General features: G+C 52.3%; 1 protein-coding gene across 4 annotated transcripts in view; it reads right to left on the bottom strand.

The window, feature by feature from the left end:
- Positions 1-22,428, bottom strand: part of KANSL1 (KAT8 regulatory NSL complex subunit 1) — a 78,338-nt gene extending 55,910 nt beyond the window's left edge. For 3 of the 4 annotated variants that reach the window (XM_058857699.1, XM_058857701.1, XM_058857702.1), the window contains exons 1-2: positions 15,689-15,844; positions 4,656-6,042 (exon numbers count right to left, since the gene is read on the bottom strand). In XM_058857699.1, the coding sequence (XP_058713682.1) occupies positions 4,656-5,959 (1,304 nt within the window). In that variant the 5' untranslated portion in view covers positions 5,960-6,042; positions 15,689-15,844. Of the gene's footprint in view, positions 1-4,655; positions 6,043-15,688; positions 15,845-22,117 lie in introns of those variants that run through there. The other variant, XM_058857700.1, reaches the window with a different exon arrangement.
- Positions 22,429-23,716: the final 1,288 nt, after the last annotated feature.

Raw genomic sequence — 23,716 nt, 5'->3', positions numbered from 1 at the left:
AGCACATGGCTGCTGGGACTAACAACTCAGACAACACCTAAGTTCTCTTAACAGCTGAAAAATACAGTTAAGCACCTTGCTGTCACCAGTACCTACAAGCACAGGTAAAATTCAACAAAAAACAACACCCAAAGTGTCAAGCAGGTGACTGAAAAAGTGACAAAGAGTAAGAGACAAGCTTTCAGGACTGCTCTGCCTAAATCATTTAGTGAAACATGGTTGTGACCAGTATGAAAAGCTTCCTTAGCCCCCATGGTGTGGAGTTTGATTTCTGAATTACATGTGGGACCTGCCACCCGAACCAGAGTTCCATGAAATCATGGATTTGAGAAATATTATTTAATGGGCCTTGAGATACAGGCTTCATTATCATGTTCTCGCTTGAAAAACACCAGAATCTCCAAATCCCATTTTTCAGTCAGCTGATGCAGCCACTCCTCAAGCAACCCCCAACCCAAGTGCCCCCATCATTCATCTCCAACACAGGACTTGGAAATGGGTGCTGGGAAAAGCAGCTGTGAGAAATCTTAATTACTACTCCGAGCCCAGCACCTCTGAAAACTCGGCAGCACAATGTGACACAGTGCAGGGAGGAGACAACACACAGGCTGTGAAATGATTCACTGCAGCACCAAAGTGCACAAGGTACTGAGATTTCCCATCAGTAAATGGGAATAATTAACGTGTGCTCAGGCATCGTGGCCATAGGCACCGTAACAACCACAAGTGAACACTGAAGGGACTTGTCTGAGCCTTGGAAAGGTTCTGTGGGAAGCCAGTGCTGGGAGAAGTTGGTCACCAGGAACTTCAGTTCCCTCTCAGCAGCTCGATGCAACTGCCAACCAAACAGTGACTTTCCAGATAAGAAAACCTGAACTAAAAGAAAAGTTCCACTTAAATATTTGGTTTCATTACCTTTTCAGAATTTTTTCCCGTGGTACAGACTGAAGTTGAGGATTAGAGAGACTAAATCACCTACCACTCACCAGCTCATGTCTGCATCACTGCTTAGCATAGGTCACTAACCAGCCAAAAATAACTGAAAAATTCTGATTAAGCTTGTAGGCAGGCAAATCCAACACAACCAAAGAAACCACCTGTCTGAGAAAAGCAACTACTATAAAGATGCACAAGCCACATTAAATATTTCCTATTTATACGTATTAGCACAGGGACACAGAAACAACAGAACTTTAGTGACTTCCTAAACCATCAGTCAGCCACACAAACCGGATTTCAGCCAGCAGCCATCCAGCACTGGGAAGAATTCCATGCCCTTCTCTGAACCACATTTCACAAGCTGACAGCAACATAAAACCATGGAATGGTTTGGGTTGGAAGGGACCTTAAAGCCCATCCAGTGTCACCCCCAGCCATGGCAGGGACACCTCCCACTGTCCCAGGAGCTCCCAGCCCTGTCCAGCCTGGCCTTGGGCACTGCCAGGGATCCAGGGACAGCCCCAGCTGCTCTGGGCACCTGTGCCAGGGCCTGCCCACCCTGCCAGGGCAGCTGGACCCTTGTTCAGAGCACAGCTTTCTCAGGTGCTGCTGCCTCCTGTCACACACAGCCCAGGAAGTTTGGATTCTCCACAGGGGAGACTCCCACCTGCCTTCCTCACCTCCTAGCAAAGGCAAAGCTGCTCTCTCCTGGTCCTCACCCTGCACTGCTCACACCTTTAGGGAATCCCAGCTGTGAAGCAGAGCTGTCTGGGAGCAGACACAATGCAACACGGTGGTCCTTGATGCACACAACACCAAGGACTCTGCACAACCCAACCCTGCCTGCACACACCTCCCCTCTCCATCGGCAGCCTGAGAAGCAGGAGAACCTCGTTAAACCAAGCCCATGGCTGGCAGGGCTTCCCAAAGGTGTAACAAATCCCTCCCTGCTTTGTTTATGCATTACATGATGGCCTGGTTATGCACCTGAATGACAGCACCTTCCTGGGCAGCAGCTCTGGGAGTGCTTTAAAAGGACCTAACAAGGTCTGATACATCCCTAGCACTACTGGAACGAAGAATTTCTCAGGGAGATGGTGCTCCATAGCTGAGATCAGGCAGGTCAGAACACTACAAATGCTTCAAAGTCTGTCCTTGACCAGATACTGATTCTGGAATGCCACCACACCAGAAAAACTCAAAGGTCAGCTCTTATCTAAGCATGATGTAAACATGTCTTTGTCTTTTGGGTGCTCCTACTTGAGTCTCAGAGGTGGTCAGTGACACGGCCCCTCATGTGAGACACTGTTTGTGGCACAGCTCTCACAAAAGATCTTGAAGCAAACAGCAGTTTTTGGGGGAAAGGCAGGGGCATCCAGAAGCAATGCAGAACCAAAGGATGGTGACTGAGCAATGAGAAGTGTACAGAATCACACAATTGCTGGGGTTGGAAGGGACCTTTGGAGATGATCCAGTCCAAGCCCCTGCCAAGGCAGGGTCTCCTAAAGCAGGTGGGTTTGGAATGTCTCCATTACACACTTAGATATTCCATCTCACTATCCAAAGTAAAATAATCAGTGTTCACGTCTGCCTTCTAAGAAGTGAATTCAGAAAGACAAAAACTCCAGCCCTCCTTGAGGAGCCTCGACACTCAGGCTAATGTACAACAATGGCTCTGCACCATCAGCTGGCCCAAGGCAGCTCCCCAGTGGAAAACTCGGCTCTTCCCTTCCTGCCTCTTAGCACTGCTGGAAAAGAATGGTATTTAGATGTGCTCAGAAGCTTGTACCAGCTCTTAAGGTTGACTTGAGGAGTTTCACTGACACGCAGCAACACGCAGCGAGCCTCGGCAGCGCCGGAGCTCGGCCGATGGCGCAGCACCCGTCCAGCAGGACACTCAGAGCCACGACTGCTCATTAACCCACAGGCACCAACTTTAAACCAGCTTTGGTGGGCCTGGCCTAGATGCCAGTGTGCATACACACCAGCTTCTGAGCCCAGGGACAATAGAGGGATCAGTCTTTTTATGAGCTTTCAAATCTTTGGCTTTTTAAGAGTACTCAGAACGTGAAGGCATGACTAACGCAAAGGGCGGAAAAGTCAGCAAGGAATTTCACGCACGGTGTGTCTGAATGCCGCACTTCCTCTTGGGATTAAGAGCAGTGGCAAAGAAATTTCACTTTGCTAGACAACACGTGAAGCCATGAAATCCACAGTATGGGAAATTTAGTATTATTTTGGACAGATTTTTAATCAAATGTCTCCTCCAATAACTACTACAAGACTTAGCAATACAATTCTACTGCTAATCCCAACAGTAAATTTGTGGGAATCATAGAACAGGAATAAAGTTACTGAACTCTTGTTTCTAACAGCACAAGAACTCCTTTATGTCCACCCAGGAGAGATCACATGATCAGCTAGCTACCAGCTTTGCACTGGGAGAAACGCAAACTCCAGCCATATTTAAGACTTCACATGCAGAAATTCACCCTGTGCCACCACCCCAAAACACAATGTGACATTTAGCTGGAGTTCAATATTCAAAAGCTATAACATCTGGTTATCTGCTCTCACCCACATGAGCGTGTTCTCAGAGGATGCTGAAGTTACCAAGTGCCCACTGTTCACATCTGCCCAGCTCAGTAAAATCTGTGTCACACAGCCCTCACCGGTCACTAACACACTCCGGACAACAGGTATCCAAACCCATTCCATTATTTCTCCAGAGAGATCTGAACAATCCCAGGACAGCACAGGAATGCAGAAGTCCTGGTGACTATTTCCAGCCTGGATGGGAAAGCCATTCCCATGGCATTCCAGCCAGGACCCCTGTGCCCATGCAGGGACCTTTCTGTTGACCGTAGCGACACTTCACACTCTGAGGTTCAATAGGTCCACCAGGGTGGAAGAGATCACCTACTGATGCAAGCAAGATTTCACACAGACTAGACACAGAATATGGCCTTTTAAGAGATTTTTGAAAAATACTGTGATATACACTCCCAAGGAAAATTCTGGGTTTGGAACAAAAATTTCCCTTCTTCCCTGACCTGTCTCAAGACCTTTTGCCTTGAGAAGGATCTTCCTCCTCCACATACAAACTGACACCTAATACTTATGCAAGCAGCATCCAGTTAACAACATAATTATGAAGCTGTTGTCATCATCTAATGCAACTCACAGGCAAAAAGAAAATTCCCAGCAATAATTTCCCAGATTCAAGAAGAGAACACACTCATTTCACACTTCCGCTGGCACTTGAACCAAATCCTCTCAGAGTATTTTTTTTCCAGGCAGTTCATTTAACAAATAAAATAATTCCCCAATCATAAATCAGCTACACAGATTTAGATTGGCCTTACTTTACACAACATGTTCACAACAAATATTCCCATTGTAAAACAACAAACATTTCCTTTCAGGAGACAGGACCGAAGCATCTTGGAGAGAACTGCTAATGGCATTCGAGCTCACACCACTCCAGCCAGCCAGTAATTCCACGACTTGCTGCTCCACAAACTATCCAAAGACTATTTCCAGTAAGCATGAGGAATTTTATCTTCAGAGCTGCACGTGATGCAAATCACACCACACTAGTTTTAATAATTCTTTGACCTAAGACCATCCAAAATTTCCTACAAAAACCATATTTCTATCTGCCACCTCCTACCTTGCTCCCTGCCACCAAAAGGAAACAAGTGACTGCTACTTACAGTGGTACGTGGGGTTGTTCTGGGTCTGCTTTGGTCAGTTCCTCTTCCTCAACATCCGACTCTCCCCCCGAGCTGCTGTCCGTGACATCCGAGTCGAAGGCGCGCTCGCTGGAGCGCAGGTTGGCCATGCCACTGGCTGTGAATCTCTCCAGTTCCTCTGATATCGAATCACTCTTCAGGAAGTTGCTCAGGCCTTCTGAAGTAACTGTCTCGCTCGCAGCTTTCCTCAAGGCTGCTTCGGCTTTTCTGGTCAGCATCAACTGGCTCCGATGCCTCAGGGGGTCCAAAGCTGGAAGCTTGCTCAGCGTTTTCTCCAAGAAGCCGCCCAGCTGCTGCTGGATGTGTCTCTCCACCTGCTTCGCCTGCACCACCTGCAAGCGCTTCTGCAGCCGCCGGGCTCGGCTCTCGATGTCTGCCTGCCGCCGCAGCAGGGCCCTCGTCCTCATCTCGGAGTCCAGAGCGCTCTGGTGACCGGCCAGCACAGAAGGTTTCTGCTCCTCCAGCTTACTGCTCCCGAAGTCGGAGCGACTCGCGCCACCGGGCACCCGCGGCTCCCCACTGCTGCCCTCGAGCACCCACTGCTGCTCTGCGGAATTAAGGGAAGATTTATTTGCAGTGCTGTTATTGCTAAAGGGAGTTGCGTGCTCTGCATCAAGGCTTCTATGTGGAAGAGTGCAATTGGTCAACCCGGTCTTCAAGTCCCCCAGTTCGGAACCTCCTGTATTATAGTCAACAGTCTGGAGGGCAGCAGAAGGAGGAGCACACTTCCCACCATTCAGAGAACTAGAGTTTTCATGGTCTGAATTGGTACTTTTGGCCAGTTTCTTGGCCAAGCCATTCACAGGCGCTTGTGGGAGAGGTGGCTGGCTACTAGTACTCATTGTTTTTAGATTCTCCAAAGTGAATTCCAACACTGGTTGCCTCCCCAACAGATCACTTGTTTTCAAAAAGGACTGAGATAAGAGAGAGTGAGATTTAAGGACTGTCTGCTTGTTGAAGACTCCTTGCAGCTTCAGAGGCTCTTTTGAAGAGACAGATGTTACATCCGAGCAGAGATAAGAGGCCACTAGCGGCTGCAGCTTGCCCAGCTCTTCCTTCGTAGGGTTGTTTCGGAAATCTAGACTGGGATCCTCCGGAGCAATGGCTTTCCTTTTGGTGCCGTTGGCAGCCAGGAGGATGTTGCTGGCGTTGCCGTTGCTCTCGGCAGTGCCAGGTGACAAGGTGGAGGACGGGGGAGCCAGCTTGAATCGGATGTGGTGAGCTTCGGCTGCTGCGTCAGTGAGAGCGGGCGCCATCGCAGCCATTCAGCACAGAGACACGGGAAGTCCAGCCTCTCCCGCTGCCGAGGCCAGCTCCACTGCCTCCCACTGCCGCTCCCGAGGGCAGCCTGCACAGGAAAGCCAAGAGACACGGTCAGAGTCTGCCCTTGGAGGATATAAAGCAAACGCTCTGCACAACGGCAGCGAGACGCGGACGCGACGTTCGCACTTCGCGCGGCTGCTCCCCCCGGGAGCCCCAGCCCTGCTCAGCAGGGCCAGGCGGGCACCAGGCAGCTGCCAACAGAAACAGGAACACAGCCCAGTCCTCCAGAGCCCCAGGATCTCCCAAAGTTAATGCCTGTCTGCAACTGCTACTCCCATCTTTCAGTTTATCCATGAGCACACCAGAACCCTTCCAGGCCTCCAGAAAAGCTCCAGCCCTGGATGCTCCTATTCTTCAATGCCAGCAGCTCATCAACTTCATCATTAAAATCCCTGAGCAACACCTATGAAATCGTTTTCAGTGCTTCTACTGCTAGCTCAGGGGTCTTAAAAATGACAGATTTGACTATAACATGTAACACAGGCAGGGCTAGAGAGGAGCAGATCTTCATATGCCTAAACTCCCGGTGGCTGAAGAAACCCCACCGCTCGTCTGAAACCTGTATTTCAAGAAAGTCGCTTCCCTGGTGTATATGAAATCTACTTTCCCAGAAGTACGTTTCCGAATGAGCCAGGTGACTTCCAGCGTTAGCAATTCCCATTTCTCTTTCAAGAGCGTGGATAAAGATTAACCCACACAGCACAGAGCAGTTCTACACTGACTGTCAGAGCAAGCCTGGGTTCAACTCAACCACAGCAAACAAACCAAGAGAAATAACTGAAGACTCTTCATTTCTCTACACTGCAGCCTCTTCCCACCCACCTTCAAGTCTCTGGTCATTCACCCGCTTTCCTTACAACTAAAACTGTTTTTAAATGCCTTTTTAAATTGTATTAAAATAAACCACAGCACTAGTTGTGCTGCCAGTGAGACAGTTACTTGAATTTCCTTTTACTGCTAAATTATTATATATATACACATACATATATATATATATATAATCGTCAGAAGGTATTTCAATGTCAACTTAATAATAAAAAGTTGCCCTGATCTCTTGCCTGATATGCCAATCCTCTAATTTCACATAAATTTGCATAAGCTTGCTGTAGCTGCTCATTAACACACCCCAATGACCAAATTAATGCACCACTTTACAGGAAAAGCAAAGACTATCTAAGGTTTTAATATGTTAAACAAGGAAAATTTCACAGCCAGTTTTTTTTCTGGGCTCATCCAGTTGCTCCCAACATCAGATCCAGGTGCTTCTCTTGAACAGGGACCAGAAAGACATCAAGGCTGAAAATCAAAGTACTAGAACCTGAATTTTTGTGAGAAGTCAGAGATGATTTAGAGAAACAAGCCCACAGTCCCATGGATGGAAGGCTCAAAATTATTTGCTGTGTGGTTTCCAATGAGTACATACTTTAGTCAACTGTCCAGCCCCTCACCAGGTCCAAAATACAAACCCTCCCCAGCCCCAGAATCCCAAAATGATTTGGGTTGGAAGGCACCCTAAAGCTCATGCAGTTGCACCCGTGCTCCCTGCTGCCCACCCTGGGGGAGCAGCCCCGGGCACGGGGGGTTCTGGCTCTGGGGGTGCCCAGCCTCTCACCCCCAGTCCTTCCCCCAGGGCTGCTCTCCATCCTCTCATCCTCCAGCCTGGGGCTGTCCCCACCCAGCTCCAGGCTCTGCCAACTCCCTCGCCGTAAAACCCAGCCAGGTGACACAGGAGGAGGAGACAGGGAAGGAAGAACACACTCCCAGAGGAACCCACTCTAAAGAAGCTGCTGCAGCAGAAATATCAAGATGCTGGAGGTGGGTTCAGGCTTCCTATGTCCCCTGCTCACAGAACCTATGGTATTCTGTAATCGACTACACTTTACCCTTACTAAAAAAGGATCTGCCTGTCTCAAAATTTAGGCCACACTCACTGAAAATGGCTTTTAGTCACCATTTGGGTCCATAAATAAAAACTGAACATGCCTATTCAGGGAAGAAAGGAAAAAAAGGAACTTTCAGGGAACTTTCCACTTGTAACTAAGACACCCTAGGGAGAGGAGGGAGGAAGACTTCAGAATAAAGACTTCCTCCACTCCAGCCTCCTTTCCAAGAGCTTCACTAGAGACACACACACTGGGAATGGCTGCCCCTAACGGGTTCCCAGCTCTGCAGAAACATCTGGGTTTCCCTTCCAGAGGGAACTCTGGTTCAGGGCTCTCCACCACAGTTACCACGAGACATTGACAGCGGCTTTGGAAACACCCAACTGCAAAATGAGCAGAAAACCCTCCCCTTGGTGCTAAATGGATCTTCATGAGCGTATCTGCACTACACTGCAGCCAGTCAGGAGTCTGCAGGAGTTGCAGCCTAAAGAGAATTTTAATTTGTAGGTCATCAACTTAAATTAACAGAAGTGGGAAACGGAAGCAAAACTTTGACACTGCCTTTTCCTCTGGTTAGCAAACTCACTTGAAAACAGCAAGTCCTCCTGCTAAGCTACTGCAAACCTCCTTGGCTCCACTTTTTTTTTTTTTGAGTGGACAGCATTTAGAACACTTTGGAAGCCTGGAAAGTCTCCCCTAAGAATAAAGCTTTGTTCTAGTAGCTTAAAGATGACCTCCAAAAGTTATTTGGTCTATTTTTTATATTTTATTTAAATCCTTATAAACTCTGTGTGCTGAACAGCACTGGCTTCTCTAACACTGAATTAGATCTCTACTTTTATGAGCAACCTCTGCAAAAGACATTAAGGAACATTTGTAAGCATGTTCCCTCCCTCTGTTTGTAAGTGTGGGTTGTTATTAAAGCCATATTACAATTATCAGGAATTTCTTCCTAACAGGGAATTGGAGGGGAGAAGGTGTTAAGGCATCTCTGAGGACACAGAAGAAAGGAAAAGAAAGGTCACAGAATGGGAAGGGAAGGTCATTGACACAGTCTGAGGAACTTTCTGGTAAGTCTTACAGTAATTCCAAGAATTATCCCCAATCTGTTGCCTGCTCCTGGGATCCAAAGTGTGCTGGCAAGTTCTACTGAAACTGCTCTCACCCATCAGCATTAGCAGATCCATGTGAGCACCCACAGGTGCCTTTTTTCACTGTTTCCCTGCCAAGGGTCTTTAAACCCCAGCACTCAAAGTGACACATGTGGGACCAAGAGGCTTCTGCTCTGGCACAAGCCCTGCTGGTAGAGAACTACCAGAGTGAGTAACTGGACACTGCTCCAGCTCCAGCACCCACTCCAGCCCAGCCTTCAGCAGCTGTGGTGCAACCCCTGTGCTGGACCTGGCTTGGGAAGATCCAAGAGGAGCTGCCTCTGGAAGGCCACCATGGTGTTTACAGCGTGTCTTGAGCTAATACTGAATGAACGTTCTTCATTTCGCCTTTAGAAGTGGAGCACTGCCAGAGCACTCAGCAGTAATTAACAGAGCCAAGATGAAAGGCTGCAGCAAGCAGGTAAAACCAGGGTAACCGTAACTCACCCATCTGAGCCACCAGGGCTGCTCAGGGGGCTTCACCCACCCAGCACTCAAACCTCACACCCCGAGCCCAGGGAGGAGCAGAACAGGGCGAGGCAGCCACGGGAGGGCAGAGGGGCAGGAGGAACACAGGCAGTCACCCAACACCCCAGAGCAGCACCGGGTCACGACACCCCTGAAAACAATCCCCCAGCGTGCTGACTTATTCAACACCCCCTGCTTCGAAAACACAGTTCTACAATCAGACATGGAAAGGAGAACTGGGTTTCCAAGCACATGATTTTGTGCAGTACCTCAGAAAATAAGCCCAAAACAAACACAGGAAGTTTTGGCTCTCTGAATTCTTTGTGGGAAGAGTTTCTTGGGGAGAAAGCAGGCACTGGGCTTCCAGTGAGGGTCATGAGGAACACGGGGAGCTGCGAGCACTGGCCACAGGAGGCTCCTGTCTAAACTCACTCCTCTCTCCTGCCTCTGGCAGGGCTGTCCCAGCAGCTGCTCTCCTCCAGACATCAATCCCACCGTGGTACCCACCTCGCTCCATCACCTGTGCCCTCCATCCTCCCTTGGCCACACACAGCTGCCTCATGTATTTTTCTTTCTGGATTCTGGTTTAAATCCCTGACACTACTGCACCCTGAAACCCCTGCACCCCAAGCTCTGCCCTCCCCAACACCCATTTCCTGACGTACACAAAGGTGCTGTTAGAAGCAATAAAAGCAAAGTTACCCTGAAGGAAGTGAGTATTCTACCAATTCCCACTTCCCCCCTCCTCCCCCACTACAAATCAACACTGCAGCCAGCTCTTGAATTCATGTGGTTACAAATATGTTTCAGTCAAAAAAAAAAACAACAAAGCACACAAAAACCCCTAAACTTGCTAAAATAAAATCCCTCTACACTTCATTTTGCAAGTAAAACAGATCATCTGTGCTAACCTCAGCAGGTAACAACACACAACAACCCCCTGAGCCCTACAAATATTTTCCACATCCACAATGTCCATCTACCAAAGTTACGACTATTGTGTGTAGCAGATTCTCTGTGTGCCTTCTGTTATCACTTCTCAACATTCTGTAGTTGTAAAACAGGTGTTTACCAATTTAGAAAGGGATTTACATGAGAAGCAACCCTCAAAGCTTTAATTAAGGAAACGTGACAGGCAAGTACAGGACGATCACCTTATTGATAAGCCAGTTATCACGTGCAGACCGTGTGCTTGCAATGACCCACATTTGGAAAACAGGCCTTCTCTTCTTTAAATTCATTTTAAAAAGGTTAAGAACACACACATGAACCACAGATTTTTTGCAATACACATGTGTGTACATTCCACAGCTATTAACACTACAGACTTGCACCTAATCTCCCAAGGAGAAATAAGAATTTTAATAGTAAGAACATCCCAGAAATATTACTGAGCTCCACTTTTATTTGTTTCCAAAGAGAAGCCCTCAGGATTAAACTGAAAGCTGCTATTTCCACTTCCTTGTCCACATGAGTGGCAGGGCCTGGTCAGCTCTGAGATCTCCTTCTGCAAGAGTAATTCTCTCTTACGCCTGTGAATTCTCATTGGATATAAATAAACCAAACCAATTGCATCACCTGAGGTAAAGAAGGTTTCATCAATATGATGTCAGAAATTAAAACAGAAGCCACAAAGCAAGCCCAGCTGTCATCTCTGCCAAAAAATTCTGGAAAAGTGAATAATTAAAAGGAAAAAAGCCTTCACCTGGAAAATTAAGTGGATGGAGATAAAAATACCCATTGCTGTTAAGCTACTCTTCAGAATAAAGTTGCTGTTTAGAGTCAAATCACAAGAAATGGGGTTCAAAAATAATAATGGGACACCTGCAGAAAGCAGCAGCCTGTCAGAGACAAAAAAATAAAAAATAAAATAAAAATTTAAAAAGCTTTAATTGTGAAATTTGGGTCTCCCCCATCCAGTATCAGAAAGATTTTGTTTTTCTTTCGCATAATCTGGGCAAGTTGCCCAGGAAATATGAAAAACTGAACTCAGGACTCAGGGAGCAAGTTAAACAAAAAACAGAATTGCCTTTTAATTTTAAAGACACATTTTCATTCACTAGGTACAGACATACCCCGCTTTGCTCCAAAGCATATAACTGTTCCCAAAACTCTTAACATCCCCCTGTCCCATAAAGTGGCACCACCTTAACACCTCATATTTTATACTCAGGATTTTAGAACAAGGCACTGACTGTCACTGTAAAAATCCTTTGGAGTGCTCTGGAATAACTGGCCATGTTCTCAGGAGGAAACAACAGCCCAGAGAGGAGCAGAGCTCCGTGTCCCAAGTCACCAGATCCCTGCCCAGTCTGGCAGCCAAGTTTAAAGAGTTTATTCCGACAGGAGTTCAGGAGCCGGTTCCTCAGGACACCGAGCTCTGCAGAGAGCACAGCACCCCAGACTGCCATGGCAGCAACCAAAAGCACAGTGACAGCTCCTCCAGAGCACACACACTCGTTTAATAAAAGGTGATGTTCACTCACACATCACAGGTTCTTTTTCACGGGCGGTAATTACAGCTTGAGCCAGGCTTGCTCTTCCTCATTTAGTGCAAGCAACCTCACAGTAACCTTCCCATCACATCCTCTGTCCTGAGGACCTCGACAGGAAGTTGTAAAGATTTCAGAGAGATGTTTCTCAACGTTTGAGAGCTGAAAATGAGAAATCTTTAAGGTCCACCTTCTGCTAAGGCCTATGAGGCCTGAAGCAGCTCCCAATACAGAAATACTTCAATTCAATAATATTTCAATTAAACTTTCATTTCCACCAAATCTGAAAAAATAAGTTTGCAGCAAGAGAGTAACTCAGACACAGATGAGGATGAAGGACCTGTTCAGGCTGATAGCTACCCCCATTTCCCCTCTTGAGATTTGACTTTGTTACCCTTCTCCCTCATTTTATCAGATAAACAGCAGTTTCATCACTAAATTCAGATACTGCACTCTCAAAACCCTGCTCTCCAGAATTAAGTCTTCCCAACTATTAACATCTCCCATTTCTCCATCTGTCTCACTCTCTAAACTCTGGCAGTCACCTGCTGGCTGCACCTCGTGGCAGGAGAGATCCAGACTGGTTTTCTAACTTTCTCTGAAAAAGCCTGAACAAGACCTTATCCAAACTCTCCTCTTCCAAAAACACAGCTCTGAACTCGGGCCGACGAGGACACGCACCGGGTTTAATGGAATTATGTTTACTCAAGTCCTGCATCACCCAGACTCTTGCTGATTTGGGTATGACAACTCCTGGCCCAGCTGAGAAAGAACAGAAAGCTTTTATTCCAATTTAAATGATTTGTCACAGAAAACTGCATCCTCAAACCTGCAGCCAGACTCCTGTTTACAGGGAAGGATTTTCAAACCGAGACTTTGCTGCTTTTCATTCCAGATAGACATTGTATTCCTGGAAGTCATGAGCAGGGACATGGTATTTATAAAATGCAGCAACGGAAACACTGCTTCTCAGATCACCTGCCATTGCAACTGCCCAGCGCTCTGAGCTCCTTTAAATGGAAGGATAAACACTGGGAAGAGAGGCAGGCATGCAGAACTTACGCATTATTTGGTCTCATCACTATGTGACCCACCTGAGACCCTTCCAGGAATTAAATTCCCATTTAGGTCTAGGTTGACCCACCTGCTTCTCTCACAGCCCAGTAAAAAAAAACAAACAAAAAAACAGAAAAAATGCAAAATCAGGTGCTGTTTGGGTTTGGGCTGAGATAGCATTGATCTACTCTCAAAAAATGGTCCCAGAAAAAGGTAATTTTCCAGAAGAGGAAAAATATATGGAAGGAGGTGGGGGGAAGGCCCATACATGAAAATATGTGCTGCTTACCTTTTCTCCCACTCCCCAAGCTTTACCCTTTCCCTCGGGCTGAGCCTAAGAATCCTCAAGCCTTATCTTTACCTCGCTGTCCATCGAGTCTCATCCTGCCTGGAAAAGCCTTTTGAGGTTCCTAAGGACAGGCAGTGAGTGGAGCCTGAGCAGGGAAGGGTGGAGTGCTGGAACTCCAGAGACAGTCTTTGTTCCAGGCGTTCATTAGATAATGGCAGTGGCCTTCACCAAAACACAAGTTAGAAGCAGGGCAAAAGGAAGTGACTTTGGTCACAGAACCGCTCAGTTTTCACCCCTGCCTCGCATGATGTCAGAATCTCACCAGCTCTCCGGTTACAGGATGATCTCCGAGAGCAAATGGGACTGAAACATAGCATTTGAAAAAAATAAATAGAAGGCAAAAGAAGGGAAAAAAGGCGTAAGAGAAACCCACAGCCACATCTGCCTGGTCATCTGCTGCTTTATCACCTCTGACGAGAGAACACAAGTCATTCCTCATTGCTAAATCATTACAAATCAGCTATAACAGTACCACAACCAAGTTCCACAATTAACTGCTCCTGCAGCATATCAATCCATTAAGCCCCACACAGCTGTGCTACCTTGGCAGAGCGGCTCCAGGGAGAAAAACACCAGTGCCATCCGCGCCAGGCCGCGGAGCCGGAGCGCGGGGGCGGCCGGGGAAGGGAGCTCTGAGCCGGGCCCGCCACCCGCCCGGGCTCCCTTTGCTGCCCCCGGCCCCGCTCTGCTCCTCCGCCCCCTCTGCACATCTAAAAGGCTGCTGACTTCTCAATTAAAGAAAAAAAATATATAATCAGCTTGAAGAGCATTTCTGTTCCAGTGCCAGAATGGAAATCCATGAGGATACGCTAAAGCAGGGAAGAGCATCAGAGGTTCCTCCATGAAAACAAAGGCTATAAAAAGGACAAATATGGTTTTAAAGAGAAATTGCCTGCACCAAACAGATCCCTGGCCTGGCAGCCCCACAGAGCGGCACACACAGCCACACATCGCTCCCCAGCAGCCAGCGGGACCCACGGCCGAGTCCTCCCGACTTTCCCACCCGACACACCGGCTTCTTCCTCGCCTTATTTTTAGAGGCACAAAGCACCCTGTACACAACACATGACATGATGTAACCACCAACACGGCCGTGGCCCAAACCAGTTCAAAATATAATGGTCAGTCAAAACAAATAAAAAACCTGCAGTTCCTCCGATATCCTGACCGGTTTCATGGAAAACTACAGTTTGTCATTCAAGTGCATTTTACATAACAGGGAATATCATCTATGGAGTGCCTGCCTTCTGCTCCACCTGGACACCAATTTAAGGAGAGCAGAGACGACACCTCGGTTTGGAAGAAGGGTCTGATTTTTAGGGAGAAAATAAGTTTAGTTCCCAATATATTTAGCTGGTTTATTTTCCCTCCCACATGACCCCCATTTATACCCCAAATGATGGAAATTTCTCCGTAACCAAGCACTAGAAGATGCTAATCCCGTGATGGAAGTAAACACACGTAGGGATCACGGAAAGCATTTCAGGATAGCCAGACTCTTCCCAGCTTGTTTTGGGGAAAATAATCCTGGATCGGCAGGGCCGGTTCGAAATAAATAAAATACAAAATATGCGGCCGGAAAGTAAATATAGGGAAAGGGTTTTGGAGCTGGAAGGCACCTGGAAAATGACGCTATTGTGCACCCGGGGAGCAGGGAGAGCGGCCGGTGACACGGCTCCCGCCGGTGACAGCCCACCGGGATTACCGGCACCGCTCCGCTCCTATTTTCCAGGCGGATTTGGGGCCGCGGGACCTGCTCCCTCCACGCGTTTTGCAAGCTTTGAGGTTATGCAATTAAATTTTTTTTTCTGTTTACTTTTAAAACTTCGCGTGTGCCCCCCCCACCCCCAGTCCCCCTTTCCCACCGGGTTAGGGAATGGTGCCCCCCCTCCCTCCCGTCCCTTCCCCTCCCCGGGGGCAGCGGCCACGTGAGAGGCCCCGACCCGACTCTGCGGGACCCCCGGGGCCGGAATTTCGATTTAAAGCGGCGGCGCCGCCGCCCCCCGCCCGCGGCGCCCCCCCCCCCCCCCCCCCCCCCCCGCCCGGGCAGACGCAGCACCGGGGGCGGCGGGCGGGGTGTGCGGGGCGGCTCTCCTGCCGCGACCCCCGCACTTTCCGCCGCACCGGGGAGGGGAAGGGCAGGGAGGGGGGGCTCGGCGAAGTTGGGGCGCGGCGGCGGCGGGGCCCGGCGGGGCGCGGCGGCTCTAACAAAGGGGCGGCGGGGGAGGCGCGGCGGGCGCGGGGCGGCGGGCGCGGGGCGAGCGGCACCTACCACGTGACGAGCGGCGAGCGCGGTCCGGGCGGGCTCGGCCGCGGCGAAACGGGCGCAGTTCGCAAACAAACCAAGCGGGCCCCCCCGGGACGAGGGGCGGCAGCCGCGGCGCCGCCACCCCCGGCGCCCCCCCCGCCCGCCCCGGCGGAACGGGGGATGGGCTCGCCCGTCTCCCTCGGCGGCCGCAGCGCTGGGGGTGGGGGGGGAGGGGGGGAGCGGGGCCCCCCCGCCCCCGGGTTGGAGCGCTGGGGCGGAGCGGGCGCTGCGGCGCTTCTCGTCGGCGCGCCCGGTCCCCCCCTGCTCCGGGCGAGCGCGGCGGCGGCGCGGCTCGAAAATGGCGGCCGGGCTCCTTCCCTGCCCTCCCCCTCCCGTCAGCCGGAGAATGCACCGGGGGAAGGAGGAGGAGGACGGGGAGGAGGCGGGGGGGGCGGGGGGCGCCGCCGCAGCGCCCCCGGCGGCCGCGCCGCGCAGCGCAACCCGCGCCCGCCCGCAGCCGGGGGGCCCCGCCGAGAGCCCGCCGCGGCCGCGCGGAGGAGCTGCAGTGCGGGAGGGGAGGGGAAGGGGAGCGAGGGGCGGGCACCGGCGGCGCCGCCGGGGAGGGAGGGGAAGGGGAGGGAGGGGCGGACCCGGCGCCTTTTGTCCGCCCGCCGCGGCCCCGCCGTTGCGGGAGGCTGCGCTCCCCGCCAGGCACCGCCAGGGGGAGCCCGCGTCGGCGCGCGGGGCACGCCGGGAGTTGGAGTCCGCCCGGGGACACCCGGGACGCGGCGCCGCAGGAACAACGCTGCTTTAACCCTTTCCTGCCCAGAATTCACGGCACTGCCCGCTCTGCCACCGCAAGTCCGCTCCCGGGAAAAATTAAAAAAAAAAACAACTTTCGCCGTTTAAGTGTTTCCCCGCAAAACTGCGCGTCACGCTCTCCCCCGTGCAGCCGCAGCCCGGGAGCTGCCGCCGGCTCCTCTCGCACTGCTCCTGTCCCCAGCGGGGAAATGTCCCCAGGGGCTCCAGGCTTGGGGCTGTCCCCGTTCTCGCACTGCTCCTGTCCCCAGCGGGGAAATGTCCCCAGGGGCTCCAGGCTCGGGGCTGTCCCCGCTCTCGCACTGCTCCTGTCCCCAGCGGGGAAATGTCCCCAGGGGCTCCAGGCACCCCGGGCTCGGGGCTGTCCCCGCTCCCCAGACAGGATTTGGGGACGCAGGGCTGGCAGAGGGTTCCTCCACCTCCTCACAAGCTCCGGCACAAGAAAAGCTCCGTTCGGGACTGCAGGAGCTGTTTCACCTCTTTGCCCTTCAGGCACTGGCAGAGCCCGAGCCTCGCCTGCCCCCGGGCTGCCACAAACCCGCCGCAAACTCCTGCCAGGAAAAGGCTCTTCCTTCCCTGTTGGGCTGGATGTCTCCGGCAGAACACTGCTCTGCTGCCTCTACAGCAGGAATGCAGCTCTGCCTGCAAGAAAAGTGCTTTAGACGAGCATTTGGCTGCAAAGGGCAAACGCTACAGCGGTGCCAGCTGTGTTCACCGTCACAGGGGAGAGAGAACCTGCCCCGGGGAGCTGCTCCTGCAGAAAAACAAAACCTGTCCTGCTCGACTGCAGAATTAGGTAAGGAGGAATCCTATTTCCAGTACGGACAATCCTGGCCTGGATTATGCAGCACACACATACAAGTTTATTTCCTCCTCGTGCTTCAAATCCCAGCAGCACACCAGGTGGTTCAATACCACACGAGCAATTGCAGAATACCCTGAGCTGGGAGGGACCCCCAGCTCCTGGCCGCACACAGGAATCCCACCTGTGCCTGAGCAAGGCTCCTCTGAACAGTGTTAGGACACTCAGAGTCGAGACACTACTGTTGCTCCTTAAAATCCAATATATTGCTTAACAAACCACGCCACGGCACTGTCACTACAGTTGGTTTTTTGGGGCCAGGAAATTCACAACTCATCATTTTTCTAAGGGTGTGTGTGACCACCTGGGCTTGCAGCCAGAGACACCCTGGAGGTCTCTGACCACACAAATGCAGCTTATACCTACGTGTTTTTCCAAGAAAAGTATTCAACTAAGGACAGCAGCAAGACTAATGCTGGTTTTTATGTGCTAGCAGGGAGCTGCAGACACCCACCTGCACTGCTGTGCTGTCCCTTGCAGTCCCAGCTCTTCCCTCTGTGACAGCCATTCCCCCTCCCCACACACCCCCAGGCTCACAGCGCTCATGCAGTACCTCAAAAATGAGTGTAGAGCCCTTGGACAGGGTTTCAGTCAGTGATGAAACAGTGCCAAGGAGGGCAGCAGGGCAGTGTGCTATCAGCAGGCCCACATCCAGCACCCAACGGGGTCACACACTGAACACAATCTGCTCTTAAGGGTAACAAAAATACCCATTCTGAAAGACAACTGCACGAGAAACTCAGCATCTGCACGCTCTCTCCTGATCTCCTCAGCTCACTTGGAGAGAACTTTAGGAACCCAGGACACAGGACCCTACAATGGCATGCAAACCTCTGATATTACTGGGTTTTTAATCTACCTTGAATTAGAGCTCAGATAAAAAGCAGAAGTAGAAACAAATGTGGTTTTATACTGGAACAGAAGAGTGAGGACAATCTGTTGTGGAGGAAGTTCCTGTGCAATAGTTTCTGATCTTTTGTTCATTCTGCAGTGCAGGATTTTCTGCTGAGGCACAGACCAAGAGCCCAGATTCCAAATTGACATTCCAGTACAGGTCTGGATCTTCCTGCAGCACAGGCACAGCTGCAGCTTCCATCACCCAGCCTGATCTGGAGATGATGTAGCAAAAATTGCTGTGCAGTCTAAAGTAACACAGCTCTGGCCTCTGGCACGTACCTTCTGTGGCCCTGCCAGTCTCAATTTCCCACCAAAACTGTGCCACAACTGGTCACCTCCTGGGCCAGCCACCTTCCTGTCCCTCACACAGGATGTTCTCCCCACTGAAGCCTCATTTTTACAGCATCATCCTTTGAACTGTCCTCTTCTGCAAAGCATCCAGAACACTCATGCCACAATACCTTGTGAGGGCTGTGTACCCAGCTACTCACACCAAATTGTTACCTCATTTTCCACCTATTAATCCTCATTACTTGTTTGGACCTGCCTCAGAAATTTAAGTCTCTACACAATAAGTAGATGCATATCTGTACATAAAATAACTCTTAAGTGTTAATATTTGTGACTTTTGAGCACAAAACCCTTCTATTTCAGTTTGGGAAACATCCTGAATGTGGGAAAGGTGGATGGCCACTAAATAACAGAGCGATGAGACTCCCTACAGACACAACCACAACTTTTGTATCTTCATTTGCAACGTTATCCTAACAAAAAGGACTGAACCCAACTGTCAATGGCCCCAGAAGCTTCAGATGATGCAAACCATTTCTGGTCTAAAGCTAAATATAGATAAGCTGTAGCAACAAGAGATCTTTGCAGTAATCATTGCTCGCCTGCTAATCTTGTTCACCAGAATCATGGCAAGGAAGGCCCTCCTTAGCTCCTTAGCTGCCCCAGACAGCTATTCTGGAAATGCTCACTAAACAGAAAAAAAGGACAAAGTCCTTAGAAGCAGAAAATAGAAGCACATGAAGGCAAACAGCACGGAGGCTGGTAGAGCTCAGCGACCCTCCCTGATCAGGCAGGTACATGTTCAGGTAATGTATCCTAAGGTGAGCTACAAACCTGGATCTTCTTGGGGAGTTCTGGATCAGTGGAGTTTTAGTTTGCTTGGCAAGAACAGGAAATGGATGTGCTGCTTGCAGAGAGCCGAGTGATCAATCTGAAAACCCCCTGATGATTTAGATAGAGCCACTTGATACAGACATTCCAAATTCCAAATACAACACGGACTCCCAGAATGGTTTGGGAGGAACCTTCAAGACCATCCACGGGCAGGGGCACCTCCCACTGTCCCAGGCTGCTCCAAGCCCCAATGTCCAGCCTGGCCTTGGGCACTGTCAGGGATCCAGGGGCAGCCAGAGCTGCTCTGGGCACCCTGTGCCAGGGATCAAACCCAGTCACTGCTGGCCCCCAGAGCTGACACCTGCCCCTCTGCCACAAGCAATTCTAACACCACTTTTAAAAGTCCCTGCTGGTTGGCACATTGCAGCCCTCTTTTCTATCTTACTTTGCCCAGATCCACTACAAGAATTAGTTTCTATTTCTGATGTAGGGCACTTGGAACAATTCTATTGCTGTTTGGATTTCCAGACTCAGGGCAAAAAATTACTGTGCTATTGGTAGCTACTTATAATTCAGTTTAATCCCAAACTGGAGCAGCATCTTAACGAGACTGAATCATAGCTGATAACCAGGATATTAGATTACTCCTGTGGTCATGCTGAACCATCATCTTGTGATCAGCACTGTGCTCTGAGAGCCTCTGCTCCAGAGATAACCCAGCCTGCAGGTCTGAGCCCAGAGTGTCAGGGCTTCATGCAAATGCCTCATTCCCAGACAAATCCACCTACCTTCACACCCTCAGCAGCACAGCCAGAAATCAGAATTCAGAGGTGGAAAAGTCCTGTCTCTACCTGCTCTTATTAACAACACTTCCTCTGACAAGTCCAGCACGGGAGACCCGGAGCCCAGGCGAGCACAGGGAAATGGCAGCAAGTCCCTGTTGTGTGGCCATGGCACAGCCAGAGCTGGAGCAGCGCAGGCTGCATTCCCCTGGGAAGGACCAGGCAGGGCTCCCCTGCTCCCACAAACCTCCTGCCCCTCTGAGGAGCTCTGGGTAATGAGCTCAATAAAACATAAAACTCAACTTACAACTGATCTGGTCTTCTCTGTGACAATAAAACATTGCAATCAATAGGAGCTTGAGCACAAGCGGGGGGATACTGGTGAGAACAGTCCTCAGACAGGTCCTAGCAGAGCTGTAAAGCAATGCAACTTGTGACATGCTCAACACACTCCAAAAAACAAGGTCCAGAAGCAACCTCCCCTGAGCAGAGCTGCTGAGGGATGCAGCGGCCGGACACGATGACGGCCCCAGCAACACACACGGGCCCTGCTCCTTCCCCCAGCTCCTGGGAGGCTGAAAGGATCCAGGACACCCTCCCATGTGCCCTTCCCTGTCCTGCTCCATCAGGAAAACCCTTCTGGGCCCTCGCAAATCCAGGGCACCTCCTGCAGCCTCCCCAGCCACAAAACCAGGACCTTCTCCCCATCCCACACACCGGGGCTGCAGCTCTCTCAGACCTTACTGGGTTTTCTCCTCCAGTTTTCTGGCTGCACCAGGAGACTAAGGAGCTGGCATTTGGGATCAGGACAAATGAGACACTCACATGTGGCACTTTGGAAATAAAGACCAGTCTGCAGAGAAGTTATCTCCTAATTCCCACCAGTGTCAGCAGGAGCTGTAGCAACACAGATTTCCAAGGCATTTTGTGACAATCTCCAAAACCCACATCAGGGAGACTGAATTCCATTTTTAAAGCCCACAAAACAACTCTGTGTTATTCTGTGTACAAAGACCAAGAGCTTTGCTGCTGTTTTGGTCAGCTAGAGATCAGATACCACAGCAGATCTGTGTAAGGTCAGTGTGAACGGATTGAGATAAGATTTTTGGTTTTCCCATTACAAGAGAATTTGTCTAAATTCAGCCTCAATAATTGGCTTAAAGTCAGGCTGCCTTGGTTTGTAGATCTATGAAATGAAGGAAATATCCTTCCCTTTAGCACTTCAGGTTTTATTCAGCTGCACAGAACTTGATTCCTGTACCTGAGTGTTTAGGACACGTTTTTAACGTGTGATAACATCAGCAAGGCAAGAGGTCACTTTTCTAAAGAAGCACCAGCAAACCCCACCAGGCTCCACTCTGGACCCAGAAGCACCAGAGCTGCCTCACACATGGGGAAACCAGAGGGACAGAAATGTGAGCAGGAAAGTCCAAAGCTTTAGACCTTTGCTTTTCACAGGACAAAGCCAAGACCCTTCTCACAAGTGTACACAAAACTATTTTGATACTACAAATACATATATAAACTAGATCAAATCAGCAAATTAAAAGGACCTTATAGTGTAAACCTGGGGTTTAAGGATGAAGGGAAGTAAAAAAAGCAGGAGATTTTTTTTTTTCTGGTCAAGTCATGCCTTGGTGTCTCGATGCTGCTGCACACAAGGACAGGTAACACCTGTAAATACACACATATGCTCCCAAGAAGAGCCTCCATATCTCTTCACTACAGGCATTGGAATGGCTTTGGAGAGAGAAACATCCTGCACACACAGGATGAATCCACTTCCAGCCATAATACCAAACCTCCATTTTAAAGTTCTGCATCAGCCAAGAAACTACGTGCAGGGCTCCGGCCCCATCCTGCACGTCAGGAACCGAGCCAGCACCTGCCAAGGCACCTGAGCACACCCGAGCGGGCCGGGACCGGCGAGCCCCGGGCGCGCTGCTCGGGGGGGCACACGGGACCTACCTGGCTGGGCATCGCGGCCAGGCCCATCCTCACACCTGCGCTCCAGGTGGGCACGGGGACGGCCTCCGGCTCCTTCCGGCCTCCGCCGACGCCGGGCGCGATGTAAGTTTCTTATTTATTTACCGGAGGAGGTAGGAAAATCCAGGAGCTGGGGAGAGAAAGGGCTGTCACAAGGGCCCTGCCGCCCCCTCCCACCGTTACCTCCATCCCGCCCCGGGCCGGCCGGGCCCGGCAGCGCTGGCGGCGCGGCCCGGGGGGCCGGGGGCTGCCCCCTTCCCCCGATCCTTCTCGGAGCCCCCCGGGCCCGGCCTCGCTTCCCCGGGCTAAAATGGAGGCGCAGGGCGGGCGGGGGGGGGGGGGGATCCCCTCTCCGCACGGAGCCGGCCGGGCCCGGCCCCCCGGGGCAGCGCGGCGCGGCGGAGCTCTCCCGGCGCCCCGGGCCCGGCGCCCACCGCGACCCTGCCCTCGACCCCCAACTCCCGGGCGGGAGGAGCCGCCCGCGCCCCCCAGCCCCATTGGCCGCGGCCCGGCCCCCGCAGTGGAGTTGCGGGACGGCGGGGCCGGGGCCGGGGCGGGGACGGCGCCCCCCGGGCCGCGCGCGCCCCCCGCCCGCAGCGCGCCCGCTCCTACCTGCGCCGCTCCGCCGCCTTCAAGCGGGGACCTTCCGCCCTCCCCCGCGCCCATTGGCTGAGCGCGGGGCATGGGCGCGCCCCATTGGCCGCGGCCCCGTCAATCAGCCCGGGGGGCGGGGCTGGCGGTGATTGATGCGGAGCCGCCGCTCGGCCCCTGCCCCGCGCCCCCCCCGGCCCGGGACCCCCGCTCCGCTCCGGGACCCCCGCCCCGCTCCGGGACCCCCCCTCCGGCCCGGGACCCCCGCCCCGCTCCGGGACCCCCGCCCCGCTCCGGGACCCCCCCTCCGGCCCGGGACCCCCGCCCCGCTCCGGGACCCCCCCTCCGGCCCGGGACCCCCGCCCCGGCCCGGGACCCCCGCTCCGCTCCGGGACCCCCAACCGGGCCCGGGACCCCCGCCCCGCTCCGGGACCCCCGCTCCGGCCCGGGACCCCCGCCCCGGCCCGGGACCCCCGCCCCGCTCCGGGACCCCCAACCGGGCCCGGGACCCCCGCCCCGCTCCGGGACCCCCGCCCTGCTCCGGGACCCCCGCCCCGCTCCGGGACCCCCGCTCCGGCCGGGACCCCCGCCCCGCTCCGGGACCCCCGCCCCGGCCCGGGACCCCCGCCCCGGCCCGGGACCCCCGCTCCGGGACCCCCGCCCCGGCCCGGGACCCCCGCCCCGGCCCGGGACCCCCGCCCCGCTCCGGGACCCCCGCTCCGGCCCGGCCCCAGCGGCGGCTCCTGGGCTCGGCCCGGGCTGCGGGAGCGCCGGGCGGGGGGCGGCCCCGGGTGCGGGGCGGGGGGACGCGGGGCGCCGGGGTCCCGCAGGTGGTCCCGGGGCCGGGAGCGCTCCGTGCGGGGTCCGGGCCCGGGTGAGCTCACATCCCATCCCAGACACACAGAACTCCTCCCAGGGCTGCTCCTGGGGTACAGCCACGGAGTTCTTCATCTGCTGCCACTCTTGTGTTTTTAAATTGTCTTTTAGTTT

Source organism: Poecile atricapillus, chromosome 27 (assembly GCF_030490865.1).
Source record: "Poecile atricapillus isolate bPoeAtr1 chromosome 27, bPoeAtr1.hap1, whole genome shotgun sequence".
Lineage (NCBI taxonomy): Eukaryota > Metazoa > Chordata > Aves > Passeriformes > Paridae > Poecile > Poecile atricapillus.
Note: the sequence above shows the minus strand (reverse complement) of the source record. Positions and strands in the feature narration are given on the sequence as shown.